The 18,129-nt window shown below is 43.8% G+C and overlaps 3 protein-coding genes across 3 annotated transcripts in view; 1 reads left to right on the plus strand and 2 right to left on the minus strand.

The window, feature by feature from the left end:
* Nucleotides 1-6,434, minus strand: part of LOC309549807 (uncharacterized protein) — a gene marked incomplete at its 3' end in the record, with an annotated part of 245,362 nt that extends 238,928 nt beyond the window's left edge. Inside the window, exons 1-4 of the mRNA XM_082250310.1 lie at nt 6,393-6,434; nt 3,944-4,057; nt 3,682-3,816; nt 106-229 (exon numbers count right to left, since the gene is read on the minus strand). Of these exons, the coding sequence (XP_082106436.1) occupies nt 106-229; nt 3,682-3,816; nt 3,944-4,057; nt 6,393-6,413 (394 nt within the window). The 5' untranslated portion in view covers nt 6,414-6,434. The remainder of the gene's footprint in view (nt 1-105; nt 230-3,681; nt 3,817-3,943; nt 4,058-6,392) is intronic.
* Nucleotides 1-18,129, plus strand: part of LOC309550250 (uncharacterized protein) — a gene marked incomplete at both ends in the record, with an annotated part of 974,848 nt that overhangs the window by 783,045 nt on the left and 173,674 nt on the right. The window lies entirely within an intron of this gene.
* Nucleotides 1-18,129, minus strand: part of LOC309549816 (uncharacterized protein) — a gene marked incomplete at its 5' end in the record, with an annotated part of 247,447 nt that overhangs the window by 90,562 nt on the left and 138,756 nt on the right. The window lies entirely within an intron of this gene.

The following is an 18,129-nucleotide window of genomic DNA, read 5'->3' on the forward strand; positions in this document are numbered from 1 at the left end:
ACACACACTGACTGAATACATTGTTTCTATGTGTTTATCAGATGATGGGGGATCTAGGTGGAGCCTCCGTACTGCTCTCTCCTTTACAATAAAGTCTCCTCTTACCCGGTGATGTGAGGGGCGGCTGATTCTCCATCATGACGTCCTTGTAGAGATCCTTGTGTCCTTCTAAATACTCCCACTCCTCCATGGAGAAATCGACAGTGACATCCTGACACCTTATAGGAACCTGACACACACAATGATACAGTCACCATCCAGACACATCCCTTGTCTGTTACTGGATAATAGTAAGTGAGGTTGAAAAAAGACATCAGTCCATCCAGTTCAACCTATGATGTGTGTGTGTGTTTGCTGTTAACCGTACATTGTATACCCCTGTATGTTGTACATTGTATACCCCTGTATGTTGTGGTCTTTAAGGTGCCCATCTAATAAATTTTTGAAACTATCAATGCTCCCTGCTGATACGACTGTTTGCGGAAGAGAATTCCACATCCTTACTGACAGTAAAGAACTAACAGTAAAGAACCCCTTACGTATTTTAAGGTTAAACCGCCTTTCCTCTAGTTTTAGTGAGTGGCCACGTGTCTTATTGTATCTCCTCTCTCTGAATAGTTTGTTCCTTATGCTAGGGTCGCCAGTACAGTATTTGTACATTGATATCATATCCCCCCTCAATCGTCTCTTCTCCAGAGAGAATAAGTTCAATGCTTGTAGTCTTTCCTCATAGCTGATGTCCTCCATTCCCCTAATTATTTTTGTTGCCCTTCTCTGGACTCTTTCCAGTTCCAGCACATCCTTCCTGAGGACCGGTGCCCAGAACTGGACAGCATACTCCAGATGTGGCCGGACCAGAGTCTTGTAGAGAGGGAGAATAATCTCTTTATTTCTGGAGTGAATTCCCTTTTTTATACATCTCAGTATTCTGTTGGCTTTGCTTGCAGCGGCTTGGCATTGCATGCCACTGCCAAGCCTGTTGTCTACCAGTACCCCCAGGTCATTTTCCATCCTAGACTCACCCAGAGGTTTCCCCCCCTAGTGAGTAGCTTGCTTTCTGGTTTCTGGCACCCAGGTGCATTACTTTACATTTTTCAACATTAAACCTCATCTGCCATGTAGTTGCCCACCCCATTATTTTGTTCAGGTCCGCTTGTAAGGTTTCCACATCCTGCATAGAAGATATTGGCATGCTTAGTTTAGTATCATCCGCAAATACTGAGATTGTACTAGATATCCCCTCCTCTAGAACATTTATGAATAAATTAAACAGGATTTGGCCGCAGGACAGAACCCTGGGGGACCCCACTTTTCACACCCGCCCAATCTGAGTACTCCCCATTAATCACCACCCTTTGCAACCTCCCCGGGAGCCAGTTCTCTATCCAGGTACTCACCTTATGGTCCATACCTACCTTCCTTAGTTTGAACAATAAGCGTTTGTGGGGAACGGTGTCAAAGGCCTTTGCGAAGTCCAGATACACCACATTCACAGGCCTTCCTTTATCTAGCTGGCAGCTCACTTCATCGTAGAAGGTTAATAGATTGGTTTGGCAAGAACAATTTTTCATGAATCCATGCTGATTACTACTAATAATACCGTTTTCATTACTAAAGTCTTGTATGTTGTCCCTTATCAACCCCTCCAAAATCTTGCAGACTACTGATGTTAGGCTGACCGGTCTATAGTTACCCGGGATATATCTCGACCCCTTTTTAAATATTGGTACCACGTTGGCTTTTTTCCAGTCAGCTGGCACCATACCCATCTATAAACTATCCTTAAAGATCAAGAATAATGGTCTGGCAATCACCTGGCTGAGCTCTTTAAGAACCTTGGGTGCAAGCCATCCGGTCCCGGTGATTTATTTATGTTAACCACTTAAGCCCCAGAAGATTTTACCCCCTTCCTGACCAGGGCCTATTTTGCGATTCGGTACTGCGTGACTTTAACGGACAATTGAGCGGTCATGCGACGCTGTACCTACACAAATTTGGCGTCCTTTTTTTCCCACAAACAGAGCTTTCTTTTGGTGGTATTTGATCACCTGTGCGATTTTCTGATCATGCGCTATAAACAAAAAAGAGCGACAATTTCGCAAAAATAACAATATATTTCACATTTTTTTATATGAAATTCCCCCTCAAAAAAATGTAAAAATCTAAATTTTTTAACATTTTAGGCCAATTTGTTTTCTGCTACCTATGTTTGGTAAAAAAAATCACAATAGGCGTATTTTGATTGGTTTGCGCAAAAGTTATTGCGTTTACTAACTAAGGGAAAGATTTTTGTAATTTTTGTTGTTTTTTTTCTTTAACGAGTAATGGCGGCGATCTGCGATTTTTTTTGCGGGACTGAGACATTGCGGTGGACAGATCGGACCCTTGACTGACATTTTTGACACTTTTGGGGGTACCAGGGACATTACTACAGTAATCAGTGCTATACATATGCACTGTTACTGTAAAAATGACACTGGCAGGGAAGGGGTTAATTTTATTGGGGAAGGAGGGGTTAAGTGTGTCCCTAGGGGCGTGCTTCTAACTGTGATTGGACATGGCTACTGGTGTAAGAACAGAGATCAACTGTCCTACATAGTAGAACCGCATAATCTCCATTTTTACACAGGGCAGAATGACAGGCGGCTTTGTTTACATTAGCCGCCTGCCTTTCTCCCTTCATGGCGGACGATCGCGAGTGACCGGCGGACATCGAGTCCGTCGGTCACATGCACGGACTTGTTCGGGAACGAGCCGGGGCGTAAGCACGCCTCCGCGGGCGCGCGCTTGCCCGCTATTGGCTCACAAGCTAGTGACAGGCTAGTGACGTATATATATACACGTCACTTTGCCTGGCCGGGGCTGACCGCCGCAGTATATGTACTTGCGGCGGTCGGCAACCGGTTAAGTTTCTCTAGTTTAGTTCTAAGTCTATCTTCTGTTAGCCATGGCGGTATTTCCTGAGGTGTGTTGTTTAGTTTGACCTTACAAGCTGGGTTAGTGTAGCCCCCCGATTCTTTTGTGAAGACTGAAGAGAAGAAATTATTTAACATTTCCGCCTCTTCTCTGTCCTCTGTGGCCAAATCTCCCTTGTCGTCTTTTATGGGGCCAATGTGTTCTGGCCTCGCTTTCTTACTGTTTATATACTTAAATAATTTTTTGGGGTTCTTTTTACTCTCTTCCGCTATATGTCTCTCGTGTTCTATTTTAGCTGCCTTGATTTCGTCTTTACATTTCTTATTACACTCTTTGTAATGCTTGAATGCTGCCAATGACCACTCAGCCTTGTATTTTTTGAAGGCCTTTCCTTTAGTATTAATATGCATTTTTATGTTGGAGTTTAGCCACACAGGGTTTAGTTTTGCTCTTTTAAATGTATTTCCCTTTGGAATGCACTGGCCAATCCCTTTGTTTAGTATGCTCTTGAAGCACTCCGATTTTTCCTCCGTGTTCTTTGTTCCCAGGGTTCTATCCCATTTGATATTTTCTAGCAGAGAGCGCAGTTTTGGGAAATTGCCTCTTTTGAAATTGAGTGTTCTTATATTACCCTTGTGTTTCCGATTACTATGATTAATACTGAAACTAATTGACCTATGGTCACTGTTTCCTAAGTAGCCCCATATTTCTTGCCAAATTTTTGCCCCGTATTTCTAATGTCTCAGAATTCCCAGCACCGCTCACCTCTCCTGTCAGCAGCTCCATCATCTTTTTGGTGACTTCTAGAATCTTCTGCATGTTGTGTCTCTCAGGTATTAGGGAGTCACATGGAGGCACTGTGATGGTCATATGATCACCTGACTTCAGAGGAGAAAATCTCTGTATTGAAGAACCAATAGGAAAATCATGTTAGAATCCCAGAATCCTCCTCGCCTCTCTGGTCAGGTCTGTGTATTATTATTAGAGATAAGAATGGTATCATGTGACTTCCCAGAATCCTCCTCACCTCTCCAGTCAGCAGGTAGATGATCTCCAGGGTGAGGTTTAGTATCTTCTCAGTCATGTGACTCCGGTCCTCCTCCATCCTCATTGGTGCCATCATTTGATCTATACAGGTCTCCTTGTAGATGGATAACTTTGGGAAATGAAGGTAAGAATTATTTGGATGGTATTGGTCATAATAATATGTGGATGTAAGGGGCAGTAATAGGAGAGTTGCTGTACATTTAAGAACTACTCTCCCCATGAGAATACATTTAGGCCTCTTGCACACTGTAGCTAGAAAATGCTCAGTACAGATTTTTTATTTTTTTTGCTAAAATACAGCCCATCAAGGCCTCTTGCACACAATACTCCTGTTTGAGCATCTACTATTTCCAGACTTTTTTTTTTATGTATTTGCGTGTATTCAAGCGTATTGCTGTGTATTTGCGTGCATGAAGGCTTAAAATACTGACCAAAAATGCAGATTTTTCTATTTCGTTTTTACTGAAGAATGCACAGCGCTTGTTTACACACCTGTGTGCACAGACACATTACAATTAATGGGCTTTATTTTAGCTCAGAGAAAAAAAGAAAAAGCTGTACTGAGCTTTTTCAAGCTGCGAGATGTTCAAACAGGAGTATCGTGTGCAAGAGGCCTTAATCTGGACTGTTTTGGATTTGTTACATCTTGGGAGGACCTTGGACCCTCTTAGCCTGCCAGATCAGAATTTCCCTTTTCTCTGTTGGGTTTGTTTGGTTTCTGAGCTGGTTTGCAGCTGAAACAGAACTCCTCTAAGAACAAGTGCTCACCAAAAAATGAATGAATTCCCTTCTTCATCTTACATCATATTCCAGAACAAATCACGTGACCAGTGGGACAATAAGATGGTTAAAGTGGAGTTCCACCCTATTTTTATACTTACCTCCATCTTCTCGCTCCGGGTCACCTGAAAAAGAAATGGATAATCGCATATTTTTTTTTTTTTTACTTACCTCGTAGCGAAGAAAAAATACTTACCTTACTTCCTTCTTCCTCCTTCCTCGGCCGCGGCCCGTCGTCACTTCCTGGCTCTGCAATGATTCCTGGGAGCTGGACGTCATAGCTCCCAGGAATCATTGCGCCTGCACCGGCCCCGACGTCAGTTCCGGGTCGCGCGCGTCATCCCCTTCTAAACAGCTTTTGGGCATGCCCAGAAGCTGAAGAGGGATGGCGCGCGCAACCCGGAAGTGACGTCAGGGCCGGCGCAGAGCATCGTGGGACCAAAGAAGGCGGAAGAAGACGCCAAAGAGGATCTCGCTGGCTTTAAGCTGCCCACATCTGAAATGGCAGCGCTGGACTAGACGTTTGCAAGGTAAGTATTTGTCCTAACAGGTAAGTGCAACCCGGGACAGATCAGAGGCTAGCCATTGTGGAATGCACTAGCCCTGACTGTCCCGGGGGTATTAAAAAAAAAATAAAATTTCAGGGTGGAACTCCGCTTTAAGATTGCCAGTTCTGTAAGGTCTGAAAAATAAGTGCAGGTGGGGTGGGAGGACAATCATAGACCCCCCTCTGTTCCTCAGAGTCCCCTGAGCCCCCCAGCCCCCTATTCCCTCAGAGCTCTGAAGCTTGACTACCCCCTCAAGGTTTTTAGAGTCCTTCAGACTTCAGTCCTTCAGATACATTACATACAGAGGTATATACCTACATATATACAGAGGCCCCTAAAGTCTTCCAGCTTTAATAAACCCTCAGATCCCCTCAGCTCCTATACTTCCCTCAGAGCCCTCACTATTTTCCTCCCTCTGACACCAATAATGGAACATATTCTTCATTTCAGGCTGGGGAATGTTTTCTTCCTCCTGACCAGCAATGTAAGGGGCTCTATGCTCCATACTCCTGACCCCTACGCTCCATCATTGTGTTGGCTGCATATTGTAATGATTGCCCATTTGCTGCCTGTGTTGTGTAACAATTGCCCTTTGTAGGCCATGTATGGTCAGGATTAGAGATGGGTTTGGGCGTGTTCGAGTTCGCACGTGCCCGATCCCACCAGGAAGCCGACACTGCAGTCCACTAATCACAGGCAGTGAGACATTTACTGATCCGTGCACCTGCGGATCGGGAAATGTCTCAATGTCTGTGATTAGAGGAGTGCAGTGTCGGCTTCCTGGCGGGATCGAGCACATGTGAACTCGAACACGCCCGAGCCCATCTCTAGTCAGGATGGTCATTGTCTTGTCTATTTATTATCAGTGCTGTTTGTTTAGAGGAACATATTACTAGAATATTTATCACCAAAATGAAGAGAATGTTCCGGCCCCAAAAGTGGGGAAATGTTCTAACCCTGAAGGGGTTAATCTAGGTTTCCACACTATATATGTGTCTATCATCATCTGCTGGAGATAAAAGACATCACAGTGACTATGGAGGAAGAGGACGGACATGACGGGAGGTTACTGGGTGTAAATAGAAAATAAGATCTTATTACCTCCTCTGCTGCCACTTCCATCAACGTCTCCTCTCAACTTCCTCCCGTCTCACCTCTCACCCAGAACTTCCTGTCTGTACCTGACATCACTTCCTGTCTGTATTCCATAGAGACTTCTTGTCTGGGTAGAAGTGAGATCACCTCCTTGTGGAACTGCAGCCCTGAGAACCGTCTGGTAGTGTGAACACGGCCTTGTGCTGTGTGTGTATGTACTGTATATCCTTCCCCTTTCTCTCCTCCCTGAGTGTGTATGAAGAGGCGGAGCTCCTGCTGGAACAGTGGTCGGAGGAGGAAGCCAAGTCTAGGAGGGAGACTGACAGAAAGCGCAGCAGACTTGCAGGATTGAGCGAGGAGGATCCAGTTCCTTTGCCATCGGAGGTGAGGAAAGTGTGAAGGAGGTTTGTGACTCTGGTAGCTGAAAAGCTGGGAGTCATATTGCTCTGGTGAGTGGGGAAGCACTACTAAGGGGGCGCCCTCGCCATCACGTGTGTAAGAGGTGGAAGAAGGCATGGCTACACTACAGCTGGCACAGTTTGGAGCACGGAGAACTTTCACACCTTATCAACTTTTCATTCATTTGTGGATTTAATTTAGCAAAATAAATTTATTGAAGTAGTTACAAAGTGGAAGCAGTGGACATGCAGAGAACACTATGTTGAGCACAAATTATTGTATGATTACATGAATTTTCACAGGTTTTTAGTTTATTTAATATAGCTGCAACTATTATGATCTGAATGAAGTGGGTGTGAAGTGGAAGCAGTAGATCTGTAGAGAATATTATTTTGATTATTTTATATTTATACCATATTATATAGATCCTACCAATATGCCGATCCCCTAAATTACCCTTCTTATCCCTTTTCGTATCCTTTCTATTCCCCTTCCCCCCTTATATACTTAATAGGGATGGAGGCGGCTAGCCTTGGGCAGGCACCGCCTCATTTAAAGTCCCAACTGTCCTTTGTCCTTTTGTCTGTTTCGTCTCTGTTTGTCCTGTGTCTTGTTATTTTGAATATTCATAGGGATGGAGGTGTGCGGTTGTTTTACGGTTGGTCCGTATGCAGGCCCCCCCCCCCCCCTTTTTTTGGGCTTGCTACTACTATTTTTGGCAATACAACATATTAATACATATTCATTTCCATCATGTCCCTTCTGTCATGGGCAGTATTACACTCGTATCATGTAGATTGTTATTACATGGTTGGACACATCCCATGGTCTGTTGTTCACTTCCGGGAACTGCGAGACGCTTCGGCGGCCTCCCTCCTCCCCTTCTGCCCGTCTTCTGATTGGGCGCGGGAGTGTGGGCGACTCCCCGCTGCGCCTCGGCGCCACGTCATCCATGCTGTGCGTGTGACGTCCATTGACAGCGCCCTCGCACCGTCATGTGATTCCACTCTCGCGCTCATATATAGGGAGGTGGCGTGTGTCTCGATCCGGGATGGCACTTGACCCCGGACGTGACAACACCTCCTCCACTTTTGAGCGCGGACGTGACGCTAGGAGCCCCTTGCTGTGGCCATCCTCAGGTATTTCCCTTAGCATTCCCTATTGTCACCCCACTTGCCCTCTGACGCTTTTTTGAGCACCTTGGTCCTTTACATTCCCTATCACTGCCCTTGGTGGTCTGGACTACAGTCAACACTTTATTCCTTCATTTCTCACTTTTGGTCTCCCCTTTTCTTTGATCATCACTTAGCATTGGGGCACTTTTCCTCTTCATTCCCTAATTTTTCACCTTTATTCACCCCCTCACTTTTGCCCCCTTATTTTGCACTTCACTCAACTCAGTCACCCTCACTCACTTAACATTCTCGCTGGGTGTGGTCTTTTACCAATTTTCTTATTTCTTATCTACCGGTTCTTCCTTTTTCAGCATTCCTGAAGTTTTTCAGATGATCCAGTCTATCTCCTTCGATTAACTCAATCCATCTAGGTATTTATACTTACCTCTAGATTTACTCCTTACCAATTTTATTACTTCATATTTGTCACTGTATTCACAGTGAAAACCTTTTTTATAGTAATCTAATATCCTTACCCATAGATATCCTTGGAGATCAATACCTTGATATCATCTCTTAAACATCTTTTGTCACCTTCATGACACTATGGAATGCCTATGTGGTATGCCCTTGGCCCCAGTCTGGGCCCCTACAGCTCCCGGAACAGACTTCTTTGACCCTTTGGGAGTACCCATCCACAACACTCTGTTTGAAATGACCTTACCTTGAAACGATGATTTGGGGTGCACTTGGCTCCTGACGAGTGGAATGTAATGTATCCACGAAACGCGTTGAGCCTATCATGGATGCACTCCTTACCAATATTAACATGTTATCTTTTATATGTGTTTTTATCAATGATCTACTTTTCTCATTGTGTATTCCATGAGTCATGATCTGGTATTTAGGATGTTTTTCATTACTCTGGGATTGTGCCATTTTACACATGTAGTGTTGATGCAATTTGTACCAATGTGTTTTTGTTATATATGCAATTTCTATATGTATACATTAAAATCTTTATCTCCATATGACTGCATTTTTTCATTGTGACCACCGACTCCGCACACCTCATTTAAAGTCCTGCCTTTGTCCCCCCTTTTCCCGGTCTTCCTCACTATAAACATATATAGGGTATCGGCTTCTCTAAGAACAATATTCAATATTTATGCTATGTCATGTATATATATATTTATATATTTATACCATATTATATAGATCCTACCAATATGCCGATCCCCTAAATTACCCTTCTTATCCCTTATCGTATCCTTTCTATTCCCCTTCCCCCCTTATATATTTTGAGCACCTAACACTTTATAGATGAATGTATCCACATATTTTAGTGTGTATGTACTGTACACCGATCAGCCATAACATTATGATCACTGACAGGTGAAGTGAATAATATAGATTATCTCATTACAATGTCATCTGGAAGTGGGTGGGGTATATTTGGCAGCAAGTAAACATGTTTTCCATGAAGTTGTTGTTTTTTTAAAGCAAAGAAATGGGCATTGCAGTTTGTTGTGTATGGGGCTGCAAGGGATGTGGGCGAAGAGATGGCACCAGGATGCATTATGGGAAGAAGACAAGCCGGCGGAGGCAGTGTGATGCTTTGTCTGGTGGAGTTCTGGTGGGTGGTCATAATGTTCTGGTGGGTGGGAATAATGTTCTGGTGGGTGGGTTTAATGTTCTGGTGGGTGGGTTTAATGTTCTGCTGGGTGGGTTTAATGTTCTGCTGGGTGGGTATAATGTTCGGGTGGTAAATGAACACACAACTTAGTAAGATAAATAAAATTAAATAAAGGAAAAATAATTCCACCACCATTTTATTCTCAGCAGAGGAAATAGATACTAATAGGCTGCAGGAGATCTGCTTCATTTCAACCACCTCCTTTTCTCTTATAAGATCTCCTGCAGCCTATTAGCACCCATTCCCCTTTCTGTGTCTCAGTAGATCCCCTGCAGCCTATTAGCACCCATTTCCCTATGAGAGAATAAAATGGTGGTAGTTCCAATGTTTTATGTCACACGATATTAGCGCAATAGTTACATAGTTAGTGAGGCTGAAAAAAAGACACAAGTCCATCCAGTTCAACCTATGTGTGTGTGTTTGCTTTTAACCATACATTGTATACCCCTGTATGTTGTGGTCTTTAAGGTGTCCATCCAATAGTTTTTTGAAACTATCAATGCTCCCCGCTGATACGACTGCTTGTGGAAGAGAATTCCACATCCTTACCGCTCTTACAGTGAAGAACCCCTTACGCACTTTAAGGTTAAACCGCCTTTCCTCTAGTTTTAGTGAGTGGCCACGTGTCTTATTGTATTCCCTTACTCTAAATAGTTTGTTCCTTATGCTAGGGTCGCCAGTACAGTATTTGTACATTGATATCATATCTCCCCTCAAGCGTCTCTTCTCCAGAGAGAATAAGTTCAGTGCTTGTAGTCTTTCCTCATAGCTGATGTCCTCCATTCCCCTAATTATTTTTGTTGCCCTTCTCTGGACTTTCTCCAGTTCCAGCACATCCTTCCTGAGGACCGGTGCCCAGAACTGGACAGCATACTCCAGATGTGGCCGGACCAGAGTCTTGTAGAGTGGGAGAATAATCTCTTTATTTCTGGAGTGAATCCCCTTTTTTATACAACCCAGTATTCTGTTGGCTTTGCTTGCAGCGGCTTGGCATTGCATGCCACTTCCAAGCCTGTTGTCTACCAGTACCCCCAGGTCCCTTTCCATCCTAGACTCACCCAGAGGTTCCCCCCCTAGTGAGTAGCTTGCTTTCTGGTTTCTGGCCCCCAAGTGCATTACTTTACATTTTTCTACATTAAATCTCATCTGCCATGTAGTTGCCCACCCCGTTATTTTGTTCAGGTCTGCTTGCAAGATTTCCACATCCTGCATAGAAGATATTGGCATGCCTAATTTAGTATCATCTGCAAATACTGAGATTGTACTAGATATCCCCTCCTCTAGATCATTTATGAATAAATTAAACAGGATTGGTCCCAGGACAGAACCCTGGGGGACCCCACTTTCCACACCCGCCCAATCCGAGTACTCCCCATTAATCACCACCCTCTGTACTCTCCCCTGGAGCCAGTTCTCTATCCAGGTACTCACCTTATGGTCCATACCTACCTTCCTTAGTTTGTACAGTAAGCGTTTGTGGGGAACGGTGTCAAAGGCCTTTGCAAAGTCCAGATACACCACATCCACAGGCTTACCTTTATCTAAGTGGCAGCTCACTTCATCGTAGAAGGTTAATAGATTGGTTTGGCATGAACGATTTTTCATGAATCCATGCTGATTACTACTTATAATACCGTTTTCATTACTAAAGTCTTGTATGTGGTCCCTTATCATCCCCTCCAAAATTTTGCAGACTACTGATGTTAGGCTGACCGGCCTATAGTTACCCGGGATATATCTCGGCCCCTTTTTAAATATTGGTACCACGTTGGCTTTTTTCCAATCAGCTGGCACCATACCTGTCTGTAAACTATCCTTAAAGATCAAGAATAATGGTCTGGCAATCACCTGACTGAGCTCCTTTAGAACCCTTGGGTGCAAGCCATCCGGTCCCGGGGATTTATTTATGTTAAGTTTCTCTAATTTAGCTCTAAGTCTATCCTCTGTTAGCCATGGCGGCACTTCCTGAGGTGTATTATTTAGCTCGGCCTTACAAGCGGGGTTCGTGTAGCCCCCCGATTCCTTTGTGAAGACTGAAGAGAAGAAATTATTTAACACTTCCGCCTTTTCTCTGTCCTCAGTGGCCATTTTTCCTTTATCATCTTTTATGGGGCCAATGTGTTCTGGCCTCGCTTTCTTAAGCCCCGTACACACGTACCGATCGTCGGCCGACGGAACGTCCTACAAATGTTCGCGGCTGGTGTGTTTGTTGTTTGTCTGTTGAAAAGTGCTCCAAACTTGCCCAGGACATTTGTCTTCCGACAGAAAATGACGTCACTACGTTCCACGCACGTTCGCCGCTACAAAAGAGGAAGTGAGTGTTTGGCCGTGACCCTTCTGGGCATCTCGCGCTGATTTCGGTAGCATTTGTTTGGTTGACGACATTTCGCTTTTTTCCGAGACATCGTTCGAGAATTTATTATGGCGACCGTGAATTCGTCCGTTGCTGTCGTTAGTGTTGGAGTTTTGGCTCTGAGACGACGTACGAGCAATAGGAAGAAGAAGCGGACCTCCTGGACGAAAAATTGGTTGCTTAACCGTGATCAATTTTCTCATATGTCCTTGCTGAGGGAGCTCCAGGAAAATAATCCTGATGACTTCAGGAATTATTTGAGGATGACGGATCCCATCTTTTACCGTCTTCTTGCCCTGGTGTCCCCCTATATTCTGAAGCAGGATACTTGTATGCGGCTTGCAATTACTCCTGAGCAAAGGTTAATTGCGACGTTGAGGTATCTTGCAACAGGGAGAAGCCTGCAGGATCTGAAGTTCACCACAGGCATCTCCCCCCAAGCTCTTGGAGTCATCATCCCTGAGACCTGCTCTGCCATCATCAAGGTCTTGCAGAAGGACTATATCAAGGTATGTTTGATTTTTTACATTACATTACATGTATTACTAGTTTCACCTGAATTATGATGTTTTTGGATGTACAGCAATTGACACAGGCCATTATTTGTAAACTACCCTCTGTCCGCATGCACATAGTAGTAAAGATGTAGATTATCTTTAACCATTTGTAAAATTACCCACTAACCACCCCACCATTCTCTCCTATGTGTCCCTAAACGCATTGCCTGTTAACAGTATTTTGAATTTGGGTCATTTTATTGCTTTCCCTCAAACAATTATTCCTTGGCCAATGTTTTAGTACCTAGTTAATGATTTATCTAAAATACATCAGTCCATCCATTCCCACCTATGATTCTGTATGTTTATGTAATGATGTTAAAACCTTCACTGACCACAAGCCCTAATTGATGTATAAATGCCCAGTTTTACTTACCCATCCCCCCACCCACATGCTAAATCTCAAAGTCAGCATATACCAAAGCTCAAGTTCAGAGGTCTTCAAACTATGGCCCACCAGTTGTTCACGAACTTCAATTTCCATCATGCCTAGTCATGTCTGTGAATGTCAGAGAATTACAAGGCCTCATGGGATGTGTAGTTCTGCAACAGCTGGAGGGCCGTAGTTTGTAAATCTCAGCTCTAGCTGGTGAGTATAATGGGCCATACACACTAGAAGATTGTCAGAACAATTTATCCTTCCGATTTACCAAAACCAAATAATATGAGGTCCAACAAACACTTTCAAATCCTATGCAATCTGGTAGGCCCTTGCACTACATAGAAAAGTTAAATCTGCACGAAAAAGTCTTCAGAGAATCTTCTAGTGTGTATGGCCCTTTACAATATAAGAACAATAGGAGGTTGAAAAGAAATGTATGTAGATGTTACATCCCCATATCCAAACCTTTGCCTTCCTGTTGTATATTTTTTTAGCAAGTTGCATAAGCATTTAACAGACAACTGTGTGTGTAATTAATAATGTGATGTGCTCAAGCACTAATTTTATTTTTTATTTTTTTTTTTATTTTTTCCCCACAGTTTCCTTCAAACGCAGAGCAATGGCTGGAGATTTCTGATCAATTTCTGGAGAAGTGGAATTTTCCCAATTGTGGGGGTGCTATTGATGGGAAGCACGTCCGCATTGTCCCCCCTCCGAATTCCGGCACATTTTATTATAATTATAAAGGTTTTTTTAGTATAGTCATGCTAGCCATAGTTAATGCAAACTATGAGTTTATTTTTTTGGATATTGGCAAAAATGGCCGCAATTCGGATGGGGGAGTTATTGATCAGACGGAGTTCGCTCGTCGTCTAAAGAACGGCACTCTGAACCTGCCATCCAGGGAGCAAACTGTTGAGGGTATGAGCTTTGTGTTTATCGCAGATGAGGCTTTTGCGCTTGGGGAGCATCTCATGAAGCCCTACCCTCAGAGGAACCTCACCCCAGACCAAAGGATTTACAACTACCGGTTGTCCAGAGCTCGCAGAGTTGTGGAGAATGCCTTCGGGATAATGGCCAACCGGTTCCGGATATTCCTGACTAGTGTTGAGCGAACACGGACTGTATTATTCGTGTTCGTACCGAATAATTGGATTTTTTGTACCCGAACACGGACACGGACACTTTACTGTATGTTCGGGTAAAAATCCGTGTTCGGTCGTTTTATTTCCGGGTTTTGCATGCTTTGGCGCTCTTTTCATGGCGGGCTTTCAACAGCCAATCAACAATCGTTTAACTGGTGTGCCTTAAGCCATCCCAGCCATGCCTGCAAATGTCTCAGTAGCTGTGATTGGCCGTCTGAAGCATGTGACCAAGTCTTTATAAGTTCGAGGCAGCCGCAGCGGCGTCATTATGCTGCTTAGATTCAGGGACAGAGCACACATCAACGTGCTGGCTGCTGATTAGGGAAAGATAGGCAGGAAAAAACCATTTGTGTCCGGATAGAATTGAGGGACAGGTCGGAGTGTTTAGGCAGGGCGAGTTGTAGGCATTTTAGGGATAGAGTCTGCTGAATTATATAGGGTCAGTGTCTTCTACAAACTACAATCGATATTGCTGTGTGGGGGGTGGGGTCTGCACTCAATCCTGATCTACGATCTCTTCTCAATCCTGTTAGGGACAGAGTCTGCTGAATTTTAGGGAAACTGTGTTCTACAAACTACAATCGATATTGCTGTGTGGTGTGGGATTGGAGATAGGCAGGTGTCAGTGATCCACATCCATTTTTCTGTGTGTGAGCTGCAGTGAACACAATCTTTTTGGGCTGCAGTGAACACAATCTTTTTGGGCTGCAGTGAACACAATCTTTTTGGGCTGCAGTGAACACAATCTTTTTGGGGTGCAGTGAACAAAATCTTTTTGGGGTGCAGTGAACACAATCCTTTTTGGTGTGCAGTGAACACAATCTTTGTGGGGTGCAGTGAACAAAATCCTTTGTGGGGTGCAGGGAACACAATCTTTTTGGGGTGCAGTGAACAAAATCCTTTTTGGGGTGCAGTGAACAACATCCTTTTTGGGGTGCAGTGAACACAATCTTTTTGGGGTGCAGTGAACAAAATCCTTTGTGGGGTGCAGTGAACACAATCTTTTTGGGGTGCAGTGAACACAATCTTTTTGGGGTGGAGTGAACAACATCCTTTTTGGGGTGCAGTGAACAAAATCCTTTTTGGGGTGCAGTGAACAAAATCATTTTTGGGGTGCAGTGAACACAATCTTTTTGGGGTGCAGTGAACACAATCTTTGTGGGGTGCAGTGAACACAATCTTTTTGGGGTGGAGTGAACAACATCCTTTTTGGGGTGCAGTGAACAACATCCTTTTTGGGGTGCAGTGAACACAATCTTTTTGGGGTGCAGTGAACACAATCTTTGTGGGGTACAGTGAACAGAATCTTTGTGGGGTGCAGTGAACACAATCTTTGGGGGGTACAGTGAACACAATCTTTGTGAGGTGCAGTGAACACAATCTTTGTGGGGTGCAGTGAACACAATCATTGTGGGGTGCAGTGAACTCAATCTTTGTGGGGTACAGTGAACACAATCTCATACTGAAGGTTTGAGGGTGCTGCCTGTTCCATACTCCCCCTACTCCTCATCTAGCCTTTTAGGGGTACAAACAATAGTAATTGGGGCCTAGTGTGGTTGTGTACGTGTGATATACATACACTTTTTTGGGATCATATTTTCTATTCCGCTATTTAATCAAAAACCTTTGGGGATCAGTTAAATTGGGGGATAGTCTGTGTTGGTACGTGTGAGAGAGATCCACCTTTCCAAGTTGTTGGGGTTCATCTCATACTTCTGAAGGTTTGAGGGTGCTGCCTGTTCCATACTCCCCCTACTCCTAGCCTTTTAGGGGTACAAACAATAGTAATTGGGGCCTAGTGTGGTTGTGTACGTGTGATATACATACACTTTTTTGGGATCATATTTTCTATTCCGCTATTTAATCAAAAACCTTTGGGGATCAGTTAAATTGGGGGATAGTCTGTGTTGGTACGTGTGAGAGAGATCCACCTTTCCAAGTTGTTGGGGTTCATCTCATACTTCTGAAGGTTTGAGGGTGCTGCCTGTTCCATACTCCCCCTACTCCTAGCCTTTTAGGGGTACAAACAATAGTAATTGGGGCCTAGTGTGGTTGTGTACGTGTGATATACATACACTTTTTTGGGATCATATTTTCTATTCCGCTATTTAATCAAAAACCTCTGGGGATCAGTTAAATTGGGGGATAGTCTGTGTTGGTACGTGTGAGAGAGATCCACCTTTCCAAGTTGTTGGGGTTCATCTCATACTTCTGAAGGTTTGAGGGTGCTGCCTGTTCCATACTCCCCCTACTCCTAGCCTTTTAGGGGTACAAACAATAGTAATTGGGGCCTAGTGTGGTTGTGTACGTGTGATATACATACACTTTTTTGGGATCATATTTTCTATTCCGCTATTTAATCAAAAACCTTTGGGGATCAGTTAAATTGGGGGATAGTCTGTGTTGGTACGTGTGAGAGAGATCCACCTTTCCAAGTTGTTGGGGTTCATCTCATACTTCTGAAGGTTTGAGGGTGCTGCCTGTTCCATACTCCCCCTACTCCTAGCCTTTTAGGGGTACAAACAATAGTAATTGGGGCCTAGTGTGGTTGTGTACGTGTGATATACATACACTTTTTTGGGATCATATTTTCTATTCCGCTATTTAATCAAAAACCTTTGGGGATCAGTTAAATTGGGGGATAGTCTGTGTTGGTACGTGTGAGAGAGATCCACCTTTCCAAGTTGTTGGGGTTCATCTCATACTTCTGAAGGTTTGAGGGTGCTGCCTGTTCCATACTCCCCCTACTCCTAGCCTTTTAGGGGTACAAACAATAGTAATTGGGGCCTAGTGTGGTTGTGTACGTGTGATATACATACACTTTTTTGGGATCATATTTTCTATTCCGCTATTTAATCAAAAACCTCTGGGGATCAGTTAAATTGGGGGATAGTCTGTGTTGGTACGTGTGAGAGAGATCCACCTTTCCAAGTTGTTGGGGTTCATCTCATACTTCTGAAGGTTTGAGGGTGCTGCCTGTTCCATACTCCCCCTACTCCTAGCCTTTTAGGGGTACAAACAATAGTAATTGGGGCCTAGTGTGGTTGTGTACGTGTGATATACATACACTTTTTTGGGATCATATTTTCTATTCCGCTATTTAATCAAAAACCTTTGGGGATCAGTTAAATTGGGGGATAGTCTGTGTTGGTACGTGTGAGAGAGATCCACCTTTCCAAGTTGTTGGGGTTCATCTCATACTTCTGAAGGTTTGAGGGTGCTGCCTGTTCCATACTCCCCCTACTCCTAGCCTTTTAGGGGTACAAACAATAGTAATTGGGGCCTAGTGTGGTTGTGTACGTGTGATATACATACACTTTTTTGGGATCATATTTTCTATTCCGCTATTTAATCAAAAACCTCTGGGGATCAGTTAAATTGGGGGATAGTCTGTGTTGGTACGTGTGAGAGAGATCCACCTTTCCAAGTTGTTGGGGTTCATCTCATACTTCTGAAGGTTTGAGGGTGCTGCCTGTTCCATACTCCCCCTACTCCTAGCCTTTTAGGGGTACAAACAATAGTAATTGGGGCCTAGTGTGGTTGTGTACGTGTGATATACATACACTTTTTTGGGATCATATTTTCTATTCCGCTATTTAATCAAAAACCTTTGGGGATCAGTTAAATTGGGGGATAGTCTGTGTTGGTACGTGTGAGAGAGATCCACCTTTCCAAGTTGTTGGGGTTCATCTCATACTTCTGAAGGTTTGAGGGTGCTGCCTGTTCCATACTCCCCCTACTCCTAGCCTTTTAGGGGTACAAACAATAGTAATTGGGGCCTAGTGTGGTTGTGTACGTGCGAGATACATACACTTTTTTTGATCATATTTCCTATTCCGCTATTCAATAAAAACCTTTGAGGATCAATTGAATTGCGGGATAGTCTGTGTCGGTACGTGTGAGAGAGATCCACCTTTCCAAGTTGTTGGGGTTCATCTCATACTTCTGAAGGTTTGAGGGTGCTGCCTGTTCCATACCCCCCCTACTCCTCATCTAGCCTTTTAGGGGTACAAACAATAGTAATTGGGGCCTAGTGTGGTTGTGTACGTGCGAGATACATACACTTTTTTTGATCATATTTCCTATTCCGCTATTC

The sequence above is a fragment of the Pelophylax lessonae genome (assembly GCF_965119305.1).
Source record: "Pelophylax lessonae genome assembly, chromosome: 3".
In the NCBI taxonomy this organism is placed as follows: Eukaryota; Metazoa; Chordata; class Amphibia; order Anura; family Ranidae; genus Pelophylax; species Pelophylax lessonae.